General features: G+C 37.6%; 1 protein-coding gene across 1 annotated transcript in view; it reads left to right on the top strand.

The window, feature by feature from the left end:
• Positions 1 to 20529, top strand: part of MYZAP (myocardial zonula adherens protein) — a 41020-nt gene that overhangs the window by 14596 nt on the left and 5895 nt on the right. Inside the window, exons 3-10 of the mRNA XM_054387830.1 lie at positions 54 to 212; positions 2219 to 2311; positions 4652 to 4765; positions 5563 to 5715; positions 8562 to 8687; positions 9511 to 9639; positions 11876 to 11961; positions 14579 to 14684. Of these exons, the coding sequence (XP_054243805.1) occupies positions 54 to 212; positions 2219 to 2311; positions 4652 to 4765; positions 5563 to 5715; positions 8562 to 8687; positions 9511 to 9639; positions 11876 to 11961; positions 14579 to 14684 (966 nt within the window). The remainder of the gene's footprint in view (positions 1 to 53; positions 213 to 2218; positions 2312 to 4651; positions 4766 to 5562; positions 5716 to 8561; positions 8688 to 9510; positions 9640 to 11875; positions 11962 to 14578; positions 14685 to 20529) is intronic.

The following is a 20529-nucleotide window of genomic DNA, read 5'->3' as shown; positions in this document are numbered from 1 at the left end:
TTTAACAATAAGGTTTAGTTTTGGTGTGTTGTTTTTTTTTTTTTTTTTTTGAGGAGCTCTACCACATACCCAATGGTATGTCTCCAGCGAAACTCTCCCATGGGATGGTGTATGGCGTTGTGCACCGAACTGACAACAACCATAAGAGAGAAATGGTGGTTTATGGATGGTCAGCTGATCAACTGAAAGAGGAAATGAATTACATTAAAGAAGTGAGTTATGCTTTCAACTTCAAAATTTGTTAGATATCCTTTCCATATATTTATGTATATCTGTGAATGTATATGGGGTGAATCATGTCTAACCCAACACCTAAATCTGAATTGGGAACCTACTCTGAAGCTAATGGCTTGCCTTATTAGTGTCCAAGTTGGAAAAAAACTCATGCTGTATACCAGGAACTAAGTGGTCCTGACTCAAGGCCCCTGTGCCAAGTGATACTTTTTAATGCTTGCTGACTGGGCTACAGCTAGGCAAGAAAACTGTCAAACAGATCTTGGGGTTCCTGTAAGCAGACACCTGAAAGGATCAGCTTGAGGAACCTGGTATAGTAGAAGGTGTTCCTGCCCTTGGTGGGGAGGCTGGAACTAGATGATCAATAAGTTTCCTTCCAACACAAACCATTCTGTGAACTTGTGAAAGTCTCTCTTCCTCTGCTTCCCATCTCCCCTAAGCCTGCAGTTTTGAAAAGGCTTCTAAATTAGGTGACATAGTAAAATCATTTGAATATATTTTGGGGCAGCCTTAAAATAGTCAGCCTAATAAGGATGACTTTGTACTACTTTCTCTGTTCATGCTCATTTATTGTAATTGGCAGAAGCTCTCCTGAAAGAAAAATCCCTGCGTTTCTGATGCTGCTGGTTTCTGTGCTTTAAACTCAGCATCTCTCTTCCTGTCAGTCCTTGGTTCTTAGGCTTTGGCAATAATCCCCGAATTTGCCCACTGCAAATAATTTAACCTTCTCTTTATATCCACCTTCACCACCCAGGAAGCTGTCGGTCAGTGTTACCGTGTTACACTGATAATGCAAACTGAGCTGATACAAAAGGAGGGAACATTGAGACAAGTTAGCAGTGTAAAGGGAGACTGTATGTATGTGTGCTCCTAACATCTGCTTGGTCTCTACCTATGGGCACTTGCTACTCTCCTTCATTACTCACTGTTTGCTAGCGTCCACATTCACCACGTTGAAGTTCTCACACTGGCAGTTAGGGAATGTCATCATTGCAGTGCAGGCGAGGTGTGCTTCCTACCACGTTTCTCATCCTAAATGGAGCACATGGTCTGACTCCTTGCATAGATTTGGTAGCTGATACCCCTCTTTCTGGGAGAGAGTGAGTATAGTGCAGAGCTGCCAGAAACGTCCTCTCTTGTATAAGGCCATCCTAATATTTTCCCCTTGCTCCTTCCCTAAGCCTGTGCAGAGACAAGGTAAACTCAGTGCTCTAGATTATCAGCAGTCTGTGTTTGATAGAGGTTGGGGGGAAAAAAGAGGAGTTTGAATAGTCGGAAGGTAGGCTGTAGGCTGACATTGAACTATTGTGTACAATATATGTTCTTGAGAAGATTGGCACTGTGCATTCAATGGCATGTAAACTCAAACTGCTTTTAGCATGCTTTTTTTTTTTTTTTAGAAGAGCAAGGTCTAATTTATATTCATGGATGTTAAAGAATGATAAGATTAACTGCTCAGTTCATCAGATTTGAAATCTTGTTGATAAATGTATGTTGCTGTTTTGTTTAGCTATGTATGAGCCTAGAGGTCCAAAATTAAAGGGTTTATCTTCAAAGGATACTTGGAGAAAACTAACCACATTTAAAAGTATAAAGGTGTATCAAATCCATGTGTGTATGGTTTTTTTTCAGAAGGAAAACATTCTACACTCAAATTAACGTTAATTCCTTTAGTGATTGGATTAGAATTAGGTATGGATAATTTATTTGGAATCCATTATTTAAATGATTAATTCACAAGTGTTTAAGTGGGTACAGAGAAGTTTAGAATTACTCAGAGACATTTTTTGATATCATCACTATGTAGACAAGTCTAGAGACTGAAGTTATTGTTCTTAAGAGTAAATCCTGTTGATGAAAAGGTAGATTAATAATGGAAATCACCAAAAGTAACAGTGAAGGACACAGAAAAAAAATCATGTCCTAGTATAAACAGTATCATCAATAAGTTTGATAAAGGCACTGGATTTTTTTCTGACACCAGGTGAGAGCAACTCTGGAAAAAGTAAGAAAGAAAATGTATGGTGAATATGATGAAATGAAAAGAAAAATACAGCAGCTTACGAACGAACTGAAAGTAAGTATAGTTTCAATTGCATGGAAAGCATATGAGAATAACTGTCCTGGCGTTATCTGGAAAATTTTTTTTTTTGCTTCAGAGCAGAACAGAAATAATTTCTCAAACCGCTCAGTTCATTGTTTTATGTGACATCCGTACTTTTCTTTCTTTCTCTCTTTTTCCCTTCAGGAAGGTAAAGTAGGACAGGGATGCTTTTGAGTCCCTGGATTGCCTGCTTTTTGGAAATAAAAGAGTGATCTTGATAACATTGTCTATGTGTACTGATAATTAATCGAAATATTTGTACCAGTAAACTGCCAGGTGAATTGAATAAATAACTTACATAATTAGGAGTTATGTGCAATTCGGTGTCATCTCAACAGACTTTCCTCTATTTTGCTGACTTTGTTTAAACAATATATGAAAAGTAGCAATGTTCTTTAGCATTATAGTGCTTGACAGTTTCAAAAATTACTTACCTCTTGGATCATAATTGAACTTTTCAATGGTCATTTGATGACCTCTCCTGATATGCTGCTTTAGCAATAAAAGCTGCTGCAGTCTGTCGAAGTATCCTTCATACTAAACTGCTGAGTTCTTTGGTCCAAAAAAATCTCCCTGAAAACTTGCTGTGGATTTTATATTGACATTGATTTTCACAGCCCTGGTTCAGGTGAAGCTTTGGCAATTAAGCATATTCTGACTTCTAGGACTCAGAGCTGTGCCCTTCTGACATCCTCATTTGGAGGCTGTCAGTTCTCTATATGCTGTATTACGTATAAAGATCAGAACTTGCTGTTAAACTGGTGCTTTTATTCTGTTTCCAAAAAAATCCACAACAAATAAACAACCACAAAACAGAAAAATAAATAAATAACCCAGACCTGAGTGGAGGAGGGAAAAAACCCCTGAATTTTTGTGAACTATGTTAAATAGTCTTCATGACGCCAACAAGGTGAATGGCCCACCCAGTATGCATATAGGCAAATGCAGATTCAGATGCAGTTTTGTCCTCTTTGCTGCTGATCCTTTCTAATCAGCAGTGGTGATATCTTGCCCTTCCAGATGTTCTGTCAGACCAGTACAAATCCTGCACAAGTCTGAACATCTCTGTTAATTAAGGATTTCTGACCAGCTCATCAGGATCTCTGATTCTACAGCAAATAAACAGTTCGAGAAGCACTCTAAGCACTGCTTCTGACATAAATGGCAGATTGCAAGCCCCTTTCCCTCCTTTTTTAATACTTCAGACTGCCTGAAGTGCAAGTGTGGTTCTGCATAATATTATGGGTTTTTTTGTTTGGTTTTAAACAATTGCCATTTTATTTAGGAATCCTGTTTAAAATACTTTATGTACTCTTTGCTTCAGCTTTGAATCAGTATGCTTTTTTTCACATCAATTTCCAGGACTACTTTTTGTTTGTAAACTTTGTCTGAAATTTGTACTTTCAGTATCCCGCCCTGGGCAGTATGCTTCTTCACACAAGCTCTTATCTTGAAACCTTCTTAATCTGTCCAAAGCAATTCTGCTTTTGTTTGTTTGTTTTTACAAGAGCACATTTATGTAGGGTTAACAGTAACTACTTGGCTTCTGCATCATTTGCTGACCTAATCTGTGTGTGACTTGGTTGCTAAACACTCATTGTTTTCCATATCAGACCCTAGTGTTCTTATGTTTTTATCAAAATGCAAATCTGTTCAGTCTAAGAATGCATGCTGGGCTGGCCTCAATTAGTAATATATTTTTCTTCTCTTTATTGTTGGATGGTTTGTAATTATTTACATTGTTTAGGTTTCTTAAATGATGTTTGTGTTTAAACGTGTGTGTACACAACAGACAATGACAATTTTCACACAACAAAGCTCTCTGACTTCTCCAATCTGCTTTGTATTGTTTCATCTTTAGATTTCCTTGATATTGCTTCTTTACATTCCTGACTAGTCAATTCCTTCTTAATTAACACTATTCTACAGTTCACCCAAATCTTTCTAGATTTCCTAATTTCTTGCATTCTGCTTTTTATGCTGTGACTTTTTAGTCTGCCCACTCTGAAGATAGAAGCTTTCTGAATAGACATCTGGCAAGTGTCCTCTTGTCCTTTCAAAAAGAACAACTTTTGCAGTGATTATAGACTAGCAATAAACATAGATACTTGTGCCTTATTTTTGTTAGTATAATTGGATTCTAAGTTTGGTTGGTTTGTTTCTGAGGTCCAAGAATATGGTTTGAGGCGTGTATATTTTAAGCATCCTAGTACTATGAATATTAACCAGACTCTTCTGTAGGTCCCTTTGAAAGAATAGGTAAACTTGATCATTATTCTATATAAAACTTTTTTTTTTTTTTTTCCTGCTCAGGTGACAAATGCTCATCAGGAATCCTTAGAGAATCATGTGCGAGTACAGGCTGCAGCCTTAGATAGCTTTAGTGAAATGAACAGCTCCTTGACGTCAGCATCAATAGACTTGCAGGTACATTTTAACAGCTGTTTCACAGCTGACAACTGCCTTTTCTGACATGGATTTAAAAGCATACTTAAAACATGGATGACAAACACAGATTCTAACACTAAACAAGCCCATGAAGTACTGTCTTGTACATATAAGGCAGCTAAATTAGGAAACTTAGGTATTGGAATCAATTTTTTCCTGTGTATTTTAAAAACCTGTTAAAAAGGTTAAAGAAAGTGTAACCCTCCAGATGAGCAACAGTGGTGAACTAGTAACAATGGACCAGGAGAAGGCTGAGAGTCTCAACAACTCTGTCTCTGTCTTCTCTCGCAATCCTTCTCCTCACGGCTCTCATGTTGATGGCCCACAAGATGGAGACCAGGGAGACAAAGTCCCTTCCACTGTAAGTATAGACCAGGTGCATAACCATCGGAGGAATCTGAAGATACACAAGTCCAGGGCACCTGACAAAATGCATCCCAGAGTCCTGAGGGAATTAGCTGATGTAGTTGCCAAGCCACTCTCCATGGTATTTGAAAAGTCCTGGCAGTGGTCCTTTTTTCTGCTCCCCAGGACCATCAGCAAGTTTGCAGATGACACCAAGCTGAGTGGTGCTGTTGATGTGACAGAGGAATGGGATGTCATTCAGAGGGACCTGGACAAGTCGGAGTGGTGGGCCCAGGTGAACCTCATGAGGTTCAACATGAGCAAGTGCAGGGTCCTGTACCTGGGCCACAACAAACCTTACTATCAAACTACTATACTAGTTCATCAAATTATTGGTGATTTTTAATATGTGTTTTATTTCTTTCTTCTAGAAAACTCTAGTGGATGTTACATTGGAGAACACTGATATAAGGGAACAAATAAGGAATTTAAAACATACACATGAACAATCTATGGAAAAGCTGAGAGAGAAGCAAAAGCAACTGGAAACAGCACAAATTGAAAATCAGTTACTGAAATTAAAGGTGCAGTACATAAACACCTCTAAAAATACTGCTCAGTAAGACCATTAGGAGCAAATTAAATTAATTCCTGGGGCTTTTTTATTAAGGGTTCCTTATTCTTCATGTGTTCATCATTCTGTAGAGCTGACATATTCCTATGAATCAATACTGGTTTAATAACTGAGAAGCTAGCTGGCAGCAGTCAGTCTTTCCAGGACATGGGGTTGTCATTTAGGGATATTGGCAGGTGAAAATTAACCATTTAGTGGTTTTTAGTGTCCATTGCTGTAAATAAAAGAATATTGTAACTCTCCATAGTGCTAAGTGCTACAAGGATTTATTAACATTGAATTTGTTTATTTGGTATCACATGATTTTTAATACGTAATTTGTTAAATCTTGTGAGCATATGGTCAGCAGACACGTGCTGTAACAGCACCATGGAAAGAGAATGAAACTATTTATTTCAGAGAAATGCAAGGTAATAAAGCACAAACTGGAAGGTTTTATATGCCAAAAAGCATTTTCTCCCCTTATCTGCCAAATGTATTCCTTTAATCTCATTAAGAAAAACAAACAACACCTCCTCCCAAAATAAAATAAAATAAAATAAAAATCCCTCAACCCACAAAACTCTTCTGGAAAACTTTTTCTCTCTTAAAATTGCTCAAAATAGACTAATTTGGATATAGTACTGTATCATAATTTGTCGCTATGAAATTAAGGTGACTTCTCATTTATTCATGTTGTCAGAGAAGATGGATGTTTCTTTTTGTCTCTCTAGTGACTTACATTCATGCTTAATGATAAAGAGAAAACATTAATATAAGTGTATTTCAACTTAAAATTCATGTTCTAGTTTCCTCTTGTAGGGAAGCTTTACAGGCTATAGAAGTAGACATATTTTGTACCTGTAATTGTCAGCAGGAAATAAAGAGGGATAAAACAAAAGAAGAAAGCAAAGTTTGAGATTTCAATACAGAAATTTGGACTTTACTATGATCTTAAGGACATGTACCAACAAGCCAGGAGAAGGTATGTCTGCTTCTAAGGGCAGAGAAACACAGGTTAAGTCCCAGTTCAACTGATTGCTTAAGGATTTATCTGCAAGCATGTCAAGGTCTGCAGAGTATGTGTCCTGCCCCAATGAGGAAAAAATTTAAATTTTGCCCCCAGAGTTGAAGTTTTATTAAAAAGTGAGTGAATAAAATAACTCCTTGCTGTCTTTGAAAGTTAAACAGGGGTGGATGCAAGAGAACAGTGTGAAATCTGGGAGGTTAGCAGTTGAAAAGAAGTAACTACCATATGCCATGATTATTTTCTGGGTAGGAGAACACACCCATAGATCTTATAAAGTAGGTTTGGTTTATTCATACAATCATATTAACTGAGGCTGGAGACATTGATTAAGAATACTGTAACAGAGACCCTGATGTGTCTGCCTTTTTATGCTTGTTTTTACTGTGTTCATTGTGCAAGCTCTAAGCAAAGGAGTGGTGGAGACACAGTGCCAGAGATCATATTCCAGTTCAGTGTATCTTAAAGTCTCTGGGTTTTGATTGTTGGCTTTTTCTGAATCATGCAATTCTTCCAGGCTTCCTGAAACATGGTAGGTTTTGTGCTGTATTGAAACTTTAACTCTACTCCCTCTCGCAGAGTCCAGGTTACTGCCCCTGCCCCAGTGTTGGTCTAAGGGAGCTGCCAAAGGGGACAATTTGCATTACCAGTGGAGTCCTTCAGAGCTCAGTCCACTTTCAAAGGATGAAATACATTTTTACCCTACAGGGAAGTAAACAGCTTGTTTCCACCATGCAAGATAAACACAAGGGTTTAATAAATCTTTCAGTCCTTCAAAAAAACAAAGAAAGAAACTCCCACAACCAACCAAAAAACCCCAACCAACCAAAACCCCTTAATCATCTGAACCAGGTATTTTATAGCTGTGTAAACTGTAGTAAGGAACACTTCGTTATTCTCCCAGATTGCAGTATATTCCTCCTCTTCCTGACTTTTTTTGTAGCACTCATAGCATTTCACTATAGCCTTGTCTGATTACAGCATCTCTAGTAAGAGACCTAAGTTCTGGACTAGCTGTTTCACTTTTATTATGGTTTACAGACTAGATATGTTTAAACAGAGAATATCCTACCTGGTGTTTAATCACTGAGGGTGTGGTTCAGCATAGTGTTGTGAGCCAACAGAAGAGGGAAATCCTGTCTCTGAATTACCATTCTTGCCCAATTCCCTGTAGCTGTAGTAAAGTTTTTGGGTCTCTGGTTAAAAATTAACCCTTCCATCTCCTGAGTATATTAAGTCTGATTGCTCCATGGTCACACCATGGAGCCTACACAAAAAGCAGTATGAGAGGAGAGAGCAAGAGAGGAGGGAGGGTACAGCAGTGTCTTTAGTTAACAGCAGATAGTTAGGTCTGGCTTAAAGTAATTATTGCTTTGAGTGTTCATAGTCATTTAAAAGGAGGAGTTGAATCTAGACCATCTCTAATCTATGCTTCTGTACAATGGGGGAGACAATATCTTTTGAATGGGGAAACAAACCCAAGTGATTTTGAGGCTGCTATTGAAGGGCTCAGTAAAGAGGCATAGCCTGGTCTTGGATAAGCAATGACTAATTAAATTCAGACAACAGGAAACTTCATGAAATGGTAACTTCTACTCATTTCAATTACTTGTATGCTGGCAGAGTATTGTAAATGATCTTGATGCAATTAAAAATCTGCCTCAGAGGTGTCAAATTTATAACAAGGTGGAGCTGAAGTTCAAAGAGTTATTCTCATATCATTTGAATTCTGTTCCTCATGCTGCCAGCAGTGCTGTGTTGATTGATGTGTCAACTTTCTCCTCTCATAGGTGGAATCATCCCAGGAAGCCAATGCTGAAGTCATGAGAGAAATGACAAGAAAACTCTATAGTCAGTATGAGGAAAAAATGCAAGAAGAGGAGAAGAAACATAAAGCTGAGAAAGAAATCCTCCTAGTATGTATAGTCAGTTTGTAAGAATGTTGTGGGCAACATTTTTGGCCACATAATGCTCCAGAGCTGACATGTCTTCCTTCACTCCTGTCTCTGTGACTAGGAGTGCCACAGTTACTAAACTTTCCAAGCTTTTGGGTTTTTAGGGCTAAGAAAAGAATGTGTTCAAACATAGTAACGCTAATGATAATGTAGATTTCAAAATTTAAAATGGAATAAATTGGGGGCTGATTCTCTAAAAGAAAAAAAGTGAAAATACAATGTCCAATTTTACTGTTAGTTTAGGAAAGAGAGGGGGAACAACTTCGTTGGATGCTCCTGGAGCAAGAACTCTTCGTGTCCCATTTTCTCCTAAGCTCTAAGTAAAACCTTTCCATGAGTTTTAGTGGTTTTCTAACTGATAAAGACAGATAGGGACTGAGATTGAAGGTAGATTTCCCAGCCTCTTTATTCATACTGTTTTATATTTGAGCAAAGTACAAAGCTGAACATGACAAATTTTGATGTTTAAAATTCAAAAGCATATTTTTCTTATACTCTTACTTCACTGCACCCTCAGAATTGAAAATCAGTATCTAAGAAACGGGTAAAGGTTTTTCTCAGTTTTTCATAATGGTGCTTTACAAATACCTATGCGTTTTGAAGTGCTCCAAATCTTTTGTTCGCATTTCGGGTTGCAACTCTTCCAGAGTTCTGGGAAAGTATAGTGAAAACCCTTGGCCTCTGCTTAAAAGCTAGTAGCTTGGCTCTATGGCATGAAAAAAAAAATTAAATTGCTCATTGATACATTGGTTGTTAATGTGACTGCAAATATTCTTATCCGAAGGAAGAAACTAATCGGCTTCTAAAGGCTATTGAAGAGGCAAATAGGAAGATGCAGATTACAGAAACAAGTATTCAGGAAAAAGACCAGAGAATTGGTGAGCTGGACCGGCTGATTGAGCGCATGGAACAGGTATGACAGTTAGTTGATTACCACCCTTAAAGAAAATGCAGAAATGCTTGGAGGATTTTTTTTTTCGCTGTATGTTTAGTCTGTTGCTAGTACCCTCCCCAGTGGCATACCATTGCTATTTGCACCTTACTAGTTATTTTATCTATGTAAGTAAATGGACCTGAACTACCACAGAGACATGCTGTGATTAAGCGGTTCTCTGTCTTTCTAGTGGTCTTCACAGTCAGGGCTGCCTAAAGTGTCAAAATTTAGTAAATTAACCATTGTTTTTAATGAATCTTCAGTCTTCCCTCAGTGTGCATAATCTCCTAAGCCTAATAAACTAGTTGAATCCCCATCCCTGGAGGTGTTTAAAAGATGCCTACATGTGGCATTGTTCAGCCACCAGATTTGGCAGAATTAGATAATGCTTGGACTCAATAAAGGTCTTTTCCAACCGAAATGATTCTATGAGAAATTTCTCTTAGAAATGCTGCTGGTAGGTCTGTTAATGTGTTTTAGTGAAGAAAACAGATCTTACTGTCTAGCCATTAGTCCTGATTGTAGTTGTATCTCCAAATACACACATGTGGATGAAACGTTAAACTAAAAGCTTGAAACTAAAGTGTTTCAAGGGCATTTTGTGGGTATATAGAAGCCACTTAATTGTCCATACAGATATCTGTCTTACTTAGATTATAGCTCAGAATATTTTGAGGAGAGAAGAAAAAATATTTTATTGCCTTTAATCCAAAACTTAGGTTCTTTCTTTCCTGTTGTCGTTTAAAACTTTTCATTATTCCTCTCCCTGGCTAAATATTCCCTTATGAAGCTGAAATTGAGAGCAGATTTTTGACAATTTACTTTCAAAGCTCTGAAAGCAGAAATGCTTTGAGATATTTACCCCTTGTGACATTGGCAGCGCTACCTTAAATCTAGTTGTAGCAGTTTTTACATTGCTGCTTTTTATTTCCTGCTTTTCCCTCTTCTCTTTTATGGACTTTGCTCTAGGGCAAAACTCAGTCTAGTAGTCAGATGATTATTATTTTAAAGTACACTTAAGCCTAAGAATATCACAGCATGTCTTTTGGCATCGTACACTTCATCTGAATCTCATTTGTTGAACCTTTTCAGGTATCTGAAGAAAGCTTTGTCTCTTCTGTCTCAAACCAGTTATGGTGAAATTTCCTCTTTGTTTCCTGGTGTCATTAACCTAACTGAGAAGGAATGTCATTGTGTAGTCCTTAGAGTGAATAGTGTCACTCTAAATGGTATAAGAGCAGCTCTTTCAAAAGACTCCTGTGCTCTTGGATGTACTCTGGCATTTCTTGTTTCATTCAATAGCAGGCATCTCACATTATCTTTGAAGATGCAATACTTGCTATCTAAAATACAAAAGCAGAAAGCTTTCTGGCAAGAGGATGGTATACTCTCTTCTGTGCTTTCAAGCAAAGTTGTTTTTTCACCAATTTTAGTTTATTATAGTAAATATTTGTTAATGATAAATAGTTTTTTATAAGTCATTGGCTTGACTGGTCTAATGTGTGTTTGTATGGAGCCCCTTTTGTCTAATGCCTCCAAATCTGTTAGTAGAATTAGTCATTACACTGAGAAATCGTTCATCATAATATGCCTCTTTAGTAGCTCCACTAATTTTATCTAGGCTTCAGCCTACAACTTGTGAGTATTAACACAGTGAAGAAAGGATTGCAAGTACAGAGAAGTTTCTTCACATTGGTTGTTTAATTTGCTGCTATCTGGCTGATACTTGCAGAGTAAAACTGAATGCCTCTTAAATTCTCACTAAAGTGGACAGCAGACTCATCTGTTAGTTTGTGTTGGACTCAGTCCCCAAGCCCTCATACATCTTCATGGGCTCTGTGCTGGTGGACACATAAATAATAACCAGAAATATTGGACGGAGAGATCTTTATGTTAGGGATAACATGGAAAATTTGACGTTTATGTAGGTAAAGATCATGATGACTCACCTTTTTTATTAAAAAAAAAAAATCCGTTTCAAGTACCAGTGTGCATTTTTGAATAGGAAATTGAAAACTCTGCTCTTATTTTCATTCTTAGCTGAATATTTGATTTTATGCATTCTGTGCTTCTTGGCTATAGGAAATGCATTAATTTGGTTTAATCAGTTTTTATTTTAATTTCATAAATGGTCTTCTGAATTGCAATGAAATGCTTTGTGAAGCCTTTACATCTTGATGCATGGAGAACTGAAAGATGACTTTTTTTTGTTTAGGAACGTCATCAGCTGCAAAAACAACTCGAACTAAATGAAATACAAATATCTGGAGCAAAATCTGAAAACAACTCTGACAGTGAAAGGTGAGATACATCTTGTCTGTGGAACTTCTCACATTGCTAGGAAATTTTGGGGGTTTGTTTTTCAAGACACCTGAATTTCACTTTTTCTGACTTTAAAACTGCAGTCTGGTAGGGATTGTCCATTTGAATTTAAGTTTATTAACATATAAAATACCAATTTCACAACAGAAAACACTTTGGTGCATCTTTCTTAAAAAACCGTTTGCAAACATGCAGAGAACATTTTAGATGGAAGAAGTTGTGACACATTTGTCGATTGAATTTTTCTTATATCTGTATTCCCAAATTCTGCACAGTGTGATCCTGACTATGAATACTTTTATTTTCTCCTTCTAAACTGCTCAACACACTTTTAAGAAAAAAAGGCATTTGTTACCCTGTATTGAGCTACAGGACACCTCCTTTGAAGAGATGAACTCTTGAGGAGAGCAAGAGTTCTGTGTGCAACCACCAGAGGTGTTTTGGGGTTTTTTTTTGCATAAAAGAGGGAAAGTGAGGTTGGACATGCAGTGCATACTAACACATGCACATGAACAAAATTAAAGTGTGGAAGAAATCTGTGGTGTAGAATCACAGTGCAGAAATAAACTATGAAGCTATTGGGGGAAAATGAGGGTGATATTATAGGCAATGAGACTTCTGTGAATGGTCGTTCTAAAAAGCGTGAGGCTTAGAATAAAGATCTAGTGGTGTGGTAGGACCTGGATGTGCTGGTTTTGCCCACGGGTGGCATGTGCATCCATTACTACTTCATTGGGAATGACAGAACACCATGACCAGGCAAAAGAAAGCTTCGAGCAAAGCCAGAGGCAAAGTTTCAAGAGAAATCTCTCCAGCACTGAAATAGCTTAATTGCCATTGAAGTGAAACTCGTGTTGGCCACTCAAAGGCACTGCTTGAGTGCATAAAGATCAATTATAAGCAGAAACTGAAGAATTTTACTGGATTACAACTTTTGTGGAACCTAGAAATTCTGTTTGAATGATTTGGCACCCTGCTGTTCTGTAGGAAGCATAAATATAGAAGGAGCAAGATCATCTCACTGCCTAATTGTATTGATCTGTGTATGTGACCAATTTATCCAGTTTCAGGGTAATAACAGCTTTTCACAGCAGCTTGTTAAAATAATAATTTAAAGTGAGCAGATGTTGCATACAACATAGGATATGGAGATGAAAGATAATTGCTTTCTTCCTCTACATCTAGATAAGATACTCCTGTCACTCAAGTGTATCCTGCTCTACCTATGTGGCATAAAAAGTTATGTTGCTGTAAAAAGGGTAAAGGCAGCAGTTCAGGCTGGCATTTCTGCAATGCATGCAAGCACACCAGGTTGCAGTCTTTGCAATTGAAGTCTGTTCTGAGTTTCTCTTTACCTGTCTGTACCCAACCAGACACTTGAGGAAGGATCTCTCTTCCTTTGCTTTCAGTGCTTACAATTCTGAATTTTTCAATGAGAGACCTAATATATGTTACAATTGCAATCAAAATGTAAATTGTGGTTTTGTGAGACCTTAATACGCAGGACTGAAAAACCTGCAGCAATGCCTTGATTTTTTTGAGTCCTTGTCAAAGTGCTGCAGTTACAGCTGTGGAGTACTTCACTGTTAATAGAGATTCTTTCTGTGGGGAAATAGCATACAACTCAGTTATTCATTGGAATCATGTCATACGGTTTGCCATCTGCTGTTTTGCCTTAGAATGGTTCTATTTGCAGCTTCAACAGTTTCTTCTGCTGATCACAGACCAAGATGAAAAAAAGCTTCTCCTCCACTTCTCAAATTTTGTCCAGTCCTGAACCTAGCAGTATATAAGTTTATTTTGGAAGCAAATGATTATCCTCTTTGAAGAATTTCAACAATTTTACATTCAGATAAAAATGAAGGGTCCCATGGCCAACATGCCAAAAATTTCCCTGTTGTTTCTTTACATATTCCCAAGCTACTTTTTTGGCAAGTTGTCAAACCAATTTGTGGCAGGAGTTCTGTGGGTGTTCAGTTTCAGTGTTAAACAGATTTGAAGAAATGCAGAATCTATTTAAAGTGTCACATACACAAACTTAAAACATCAACAACAATTCCTGCTGACTGTTGATGAGTTAGTTAATACTACTCCAGTTAGCATTCTGCTACTGTTGGCACCTATGCCAAATCCTTGACTCAAGGTTTCTCTGTAACAGGAGAGCTTTTAAAAGAATGCCAGCAGATCTGCATCCTGGCTTTTATTTAGTAGATATTTCCAAAAGGTTTGCAGGTGGTAATAAGTTAGGATAAAAGTGTCTTTCTTATGGTAAAGATCTTGTCTAAATGCCTTTCACTTCAAGGAAAACCAGACTTTTTAAAGAGATGAGCTCTGTCACATTGTTAAACTGTCAGCACTTCAGGCTCTGAGTAAGCATACCAGTATGTGAGACAAAGGTGAGTTAACCTGGGTGGGGACAGCCACTTTGAAAGACTACCATTAAAATGTACTTTGCTCAAATAGACATCTATCAGTGGACTGTACTTTGCCTTCCTCTTGACCTGGTCTTTCTGATTTATGTTGGGATTTTGGGGGTTGCTCTTATTTTGCTTATACTTGGTAGCTCCTCTCATTATATACTTCAATGTTTTGCTAGGTCACAGCATTTGGAGGAGGTAGCTGCTAGTCTAAGAGAGCGAATCAAACATCTGGATGATATGGTCCACTGCCAACAGAAAAAAGTCAAGCACATGGTTGAGGAGGTGAGATCTAATAAAACACGAGTCTTTTGGGAACACTGATTCCTTTAGTACACAATCCAAAGAGAATTCTGTTCTGTATGCAAATTCCTTACACCACCTTAGTTACAAACACAGTGTAAGATAAGCATCTGGAGCTAATGAAGCAGAAAGATTAGGTGAAAGCACTTTAACTTGGTGGCTCTGGGTTATATAGTGTGATCTTGAGGCTGACACCAGTTTTGCTACTCTTCGTGTAGTCCATATAACTTGCAACTTAATTTGAAAAATTCAGAGAGTAACCGCAGAAACAATGCAGACTAGTCATTAAGGATGTCCTTGCTGTACAGAAACATCAGGCAAACCTGCCATTTTGTTTTGTTTTTCAGTGTGGCTCCTCACAGAAATAGGCAAGAAAAGAGTTTTTTACCACCCATCTTTTTTTTACTCTCATCTTGGGAAGTCATTTTAGCTGATATAATTTCCTGTAATATTTTAAGTGGCTTTCTGCTTGAAAGCTGCTTTAAGCTACCTACATACTAAGAAATGGTTCAGCAGTCAGAAGACCATGATTGCAAATATTTCTGTTTCTCCAAATGGATGAAAGAATGACATGGGAAACAGGCAAATTAAGATTAAATTAGAGCTTTACAAAGCAGGCTGACAGCACTGTTTTCACTGAGCCTTGCTGTTGCACAGAGAATAGGCGTTGATGAAATATCTTATTTTTATTTGGACATCACACATTTACAAAATCCAATGTTTGGAAACCATTCTAACCTAAGGCATTCTTTCTGTATTCACAATGTAGTACTACAATGTACTTCTGATTAGACATGGAGTTCTTCTTTTTTTAATAAAGGTGGCATTTTTAAATATATAAAATATAGTAATAATAATAATAATATATCCCTATATATATTTACCTATATCTGTTTTGTTTTGAAGATTCTGCTGTATGATCAGATGTGTTTTTTAAACAGATGGATGCAGAAGTACCCATCTCTTTGCATTAAATTTTTTCTATTACATCATCAGTGTAGAAGACTGGTGTAAAAGTCTTGAGGTTGTGTTTGTAGTTGAGCTTTCACTATTTTCAAGCATCATAGCAGGAAAGTGTAAAATCTTCCTACTAACAATCTTTATACCATGGTATTCTAGTAGGAAAACTCCAATCTGATAATCCAGTCCATCTAATTAATGGATTATGTGAACAATTATTGAATCTGTATCTCTGTAAACCAACCATTCTATTAGCTAACCAAAAGTTCTAAAGGACTTGTCATTTTGTGACACATGTGGCAACCCAGACGACTCTAGTATTAAATAAGAGGATGATGGCCTAATATTTGCCCTTCATTTCTAAATATATTTTAAACTGCTTGATGTAACTTGATTTCTAGTCAGCTGCACTGAGATAACAAATACATTGAGCTCCACAGAGAGTTTTGGCAAACACAGGTATAAAGCTTGGACCAATGACTACCTCATAAATACTAAGTTTAGTGAGTGAGTTTAGCTTGCTGACTCCTTGTAGTGTATCTCTGCTGGTGCTTTCACATACACAGAAAGCCTTTCTAGGTCTTTTGGTTATTTAACAAATAGAATGTTAGGTGACCAACTCACTACTTAGCTGTCAAATATGTCTACTATTTAATGATGGCTGACTACCTGCTTTTCAAAAACGATTAAATATCTCTAGAAATCCTTGACTGCTTTGGAACCATGGGGAATATGCTTTTGCTCTCTCCTTTAGTCCTTGTGTGTTTTAGTTTTTCTTTCAATTTGGTTTCCTTGAGAACCGCGTGAACACTTGTAGCTGTATCTGTATTTTCGCTGGTGAGCTAACTAAAGTCTCTTGTAACAGAGGATGGATCAGGTCAGATGGTACCAAATATTTCAGACACTTCATGTTGTTTTTTGTTTTGTGCTGTCTGTGGATTGTGTTTGCATTGTGCTTGCGGAAATAACTACAATATTGTTGGCATGCACTGTTTTAAACTGGACTCTTAAATTTAAGAGGCCTAAATACAGCAGCTTTAACAGCACAGTGAAGACTAGCTGTCCACTGCGAGGGGGGGTAAAAACCATTGCAGATATGTGTGGCCTATCCATGCATGTGGCATTTTTCATGATTACATGCCCTTTATGTAAATATTAAAAATAATTTTAGGCTCACTTTAAGCAGAACTTACTAACTATGTCATAGAAGCTGTCAAATCAGCAACAAAAAGACTTCTTAAAATGTAGGCTGTTGAAAAGGAATGCTATCCGAAGAGTCTGTTCTGGAGTTCAGTTGACAACTAGTGAGCAGCAGCACCAAACATACTTTCTCGAATAAATAGGAAAGATTTTGTAATTGCACTATTTAAATTCTAGAAAATGTGTTCATCAGGGTGTATTTGAATGTGCATCCTCTTTACATTAAATCTGATCAAATATGTGTTGTTGCAATACTTTCACGGCTGGTGTCTGTAAAATAACATTCTATCTTAGGCTTTATGAGGGTAACTTAATGATCAAGAACTTGCACTTAGATGATAATTTTTTCTTTCTCAATTATATTAAAGCAGCTAGAAAATCTGCTTTCTCAAACACTTAGTTTCTCTGTTGCATGAGAATAGAATGAGAACAGGCTAACCTGCAAAAATTTGAAGAGAAGTGGAAAGAAAGTAAATAGTCAAAACTATCAGCAGTGTTTTTCTTAGACGGTGAAACAAAGCTCCTATAAAAACTAGGTGAGAATGATGGCTAAGCCTATGCTTGCTTGATTACAGGATGAGCTTTTTTTAGTATTAATTTTGGTATATTCAAACAAATTTGAAGTATAAATGAGGGGTTTATTCTTTCAGTGTAAACCACAACAGGTTTATGCTGTTATCGTCTCCAATTTAGACCAGGTGCACCTACAGAAATGAACAGAATTTCAAAAGGGTACTGAACAAAGAAGCTATGTTGCTTCAAACTCATATAGAGAACTGTCTGAAAAATCACAAAATAGATTGCTGTTCAGGCATTTTTAGAGAAAGATGATGGATCATTTGTGAGTGACAGATGCAGGGCATTCTGTAGCAGAACAGCAAGGAGTTAGGAGGAAGTGAAAGAGAAGCTTTACAGTAGAGTTTTGTGATGCAGCTCTAACACCTCCACTGCTGTTTTGATGGCATTAGTTAGGTTAGGGGGCATGCAGGAAAGGCAGTACTGGCAGAGAAGCACCAAATGTAGGAGGCCTTGGAGGAAAAGCATATTAAAAGCCTTTCTTTCCATCGGACCCATCTTGATGGTACTGAACACAGTATATGTGACCTGTTGATTTGAGCCCAGGCAGAAAAGAGCAATGACAGTTCAGTGTGCTTATACTTCTTTGTAAAAAGTAATTTGCTTCAATTTTTTTTTCTCTGAAGAGAAATACTTCCATCTCAGGCATTAATAGAAGCTTTCTCAACTTGACCTAGTGAGACAAGTCATAAATTAAACAGGAGCATGGAAAATAACTTTCAGAAGAAAATAAATGGAAGAAATAAATTGGAAGTTTGCTGGAGTTGGTGACCATCAGCATCTCACTGTGTTAGATCCCATGCACAAACTATTTTTCAGCCTCATAGGGATTCTCTGTCTGGCTCTCAGTCTGAGAGCCAAGACTGCAGCCCATTAGAACACCAGCTGAGCAGAAAGTTACCCTGCATAGTCTTAAAGCCTCATGTTCTCATTAGAGAGAGATTGCAGATGATTTAAATCTGGCACATTTATCCCTATATAAACCTGTTTGCTAAATAAACCTGTTTGTTCCCAGCTTAGTGCAGTACATTTTACATGAAGTGCTAGCAGTTGAAAGTGCAGGACCTGCACATGGCGGATGTGTAGAAACCCAGCCCTTTTCTCATACTATCTGTATCATAGCAGGCTTTCAAAAAAAAAAAGAATGAGAAGAGACAGATGGCCAGAGTGGGTCATCCAGAGCTCAGTAGTGAAATTGGTGAGCATTAATAATGGTAGACTTGATTATCTTGCTTGTTTGTTCATTTGTTGGGTTTTGGCCCTTGCCTTTGCAATCATCTAAAAGCATGGCTGGGCAGAGAGACTTTCAGGAAAAACCCAGTTTGATCAGTGGAGAAAGAATTTTCAGAGAGACTCACAGAGGGAAAGATTGAAGCATGTACATTTCAGGCCCTTCCACTAAGATTTTCCAGTGCAGAGATGGAATTGGACAGGCAGAAGCAGAAACAGAAGTGGTAGGGGAGAGCATGGGATCCTGCTACCACATTGTTTCTTTCAGGTTTGAAATTGCTGTGTTCTGTGAGAGGGCTGAAAGCTTGTCTTATTCAGTGTGGTCATTCAGTTTATCCTTGTCTGTTCCAGCTTTAGTTCTGAGGTTTGTGCAACTAACATTGAAATGGACTGCACTTTCATCGCACAATAAACTTATTTTATGTACAATATTGTTTTCTTCTTAAGAAGCAGGAAAGGGAATAAGCATATACGTTTTGTAAGCAAGGCGAGTGGGTTGATGAAGTCATAGGGAGCTGTTGTGAAGGAAACTGAGAAGAGAAACGGGTATTTGATTCTGTGCCAAGAAATTATCTACAGAACTCAGATTTCTCATGAAAATCCCCTAACTACTAAATTGAACTGTCTCTAGGTCATGGCCCATGAGCTGTTCTCCAGCTTTAGTCTCAGATTCGTTGGATAATAAATGGTGACCAAACACCAGGGAGAAGCTGTATCCTGTTCTGTTGCAGAAGATACTTGCACGAAAGGACCAAGAACTAATGAGCAAATGATATCCCAAATACAGAAGATACTCTGTATTGCATGAGATTTTCTCATCAACGACTTAATAAACAGCTGAAAACTTCTGTATCAAGATACTCCCAGTTTTAATATGGAAGTACAGTTTCAATTTTAGGTCAAGCAAAAGAAGCCACAGAAAAGCATAGAGGATGAGAAGATGGAATCACCAGCAACAGAGAGATGCCAAGTTATTATTAACCAAAATCTGCATTGTGTAGTACCTACAGTAAAACCAAAACAACAACAAAAACAACACAACAAATGTAGAAAGAAAAAAACACCTTGGGAGCTTGGAGGAAGAAGACAAATAGGAGAACATAAATAACTCACCACCCCACCAATTCAAGTGTTTGACATGACTCAGTGGACTTGAGCAATGTCATAAATTGCGTATCTGTTAGCAGAAGTAGCACCACTGCTGGTGTTTGGCGAGAGTGTGTGCGTGCACAGCATCAGTTCTTTCAGCTGGGAATTGCTTGGCCAAGTCATTAATTAGTAAACTTGCACATTACTAAGGTAGTTCTTAATAAGGTGGGTTGAACTGTTAGGCAATGTGCTGCTGTTTATACCTCACTCAGACATCTAGGCCCTGTAGCCTGCTTTAGCAATAGATGCGCATCGAAGACTGGTGTCTTATGTCCATGTGTTGATTTAGGAAGATCTCTAACTTGGTGCATTAACTTCCATCAATCGGTTGTTATTTTTGCTTTAAATATGAGTTTTAAAATACAAGTATTGAGGGGTTGCTCAAGTGATTTAAGGAGGATTAAAAGGCAAAGGTGCTCATTCCTATTTACTGCATTGTGTTCCCTAACAAAACTTCATCACTCTTGTCTCTCATAAATACCACTAAAAGTCCAGTGAAATAATGGACTGAGTCAAATCTTGTTCTAGTCATACAGCAGTTTCCCTCTGGGAGTTCAGGTTGATGTTGCAATGTTGTGTCTATCTTGTTTTGAATCATATGTGTGTGTTTGTCCTGCATTCAGCCATATTTATGACCAGTTTGTTTATCTTTATATCAGTGTTACATATGCTCACTCCACTAATGGTAGATTAATAAGGAAAATACATGATA

This window comes from Indicator indicator, chromosome 16, assembly GCF_027791375.1.
Source record: "Indicator indicator isolate 239-I01 chromosome 16, UM_Iind_1.1, whole genome shotgun sequence".
Classification (NCBI taxonomy): Eukaryota; Metazoa; Chordata; class Aves; order Piciformes; family Indicatoridae; genus Indicator; species Indicator indicator.
Note: the sequence above shows the minus strand (reverse complement) of the source record. Positions and strands in the feature narration are given on the sequence as shown.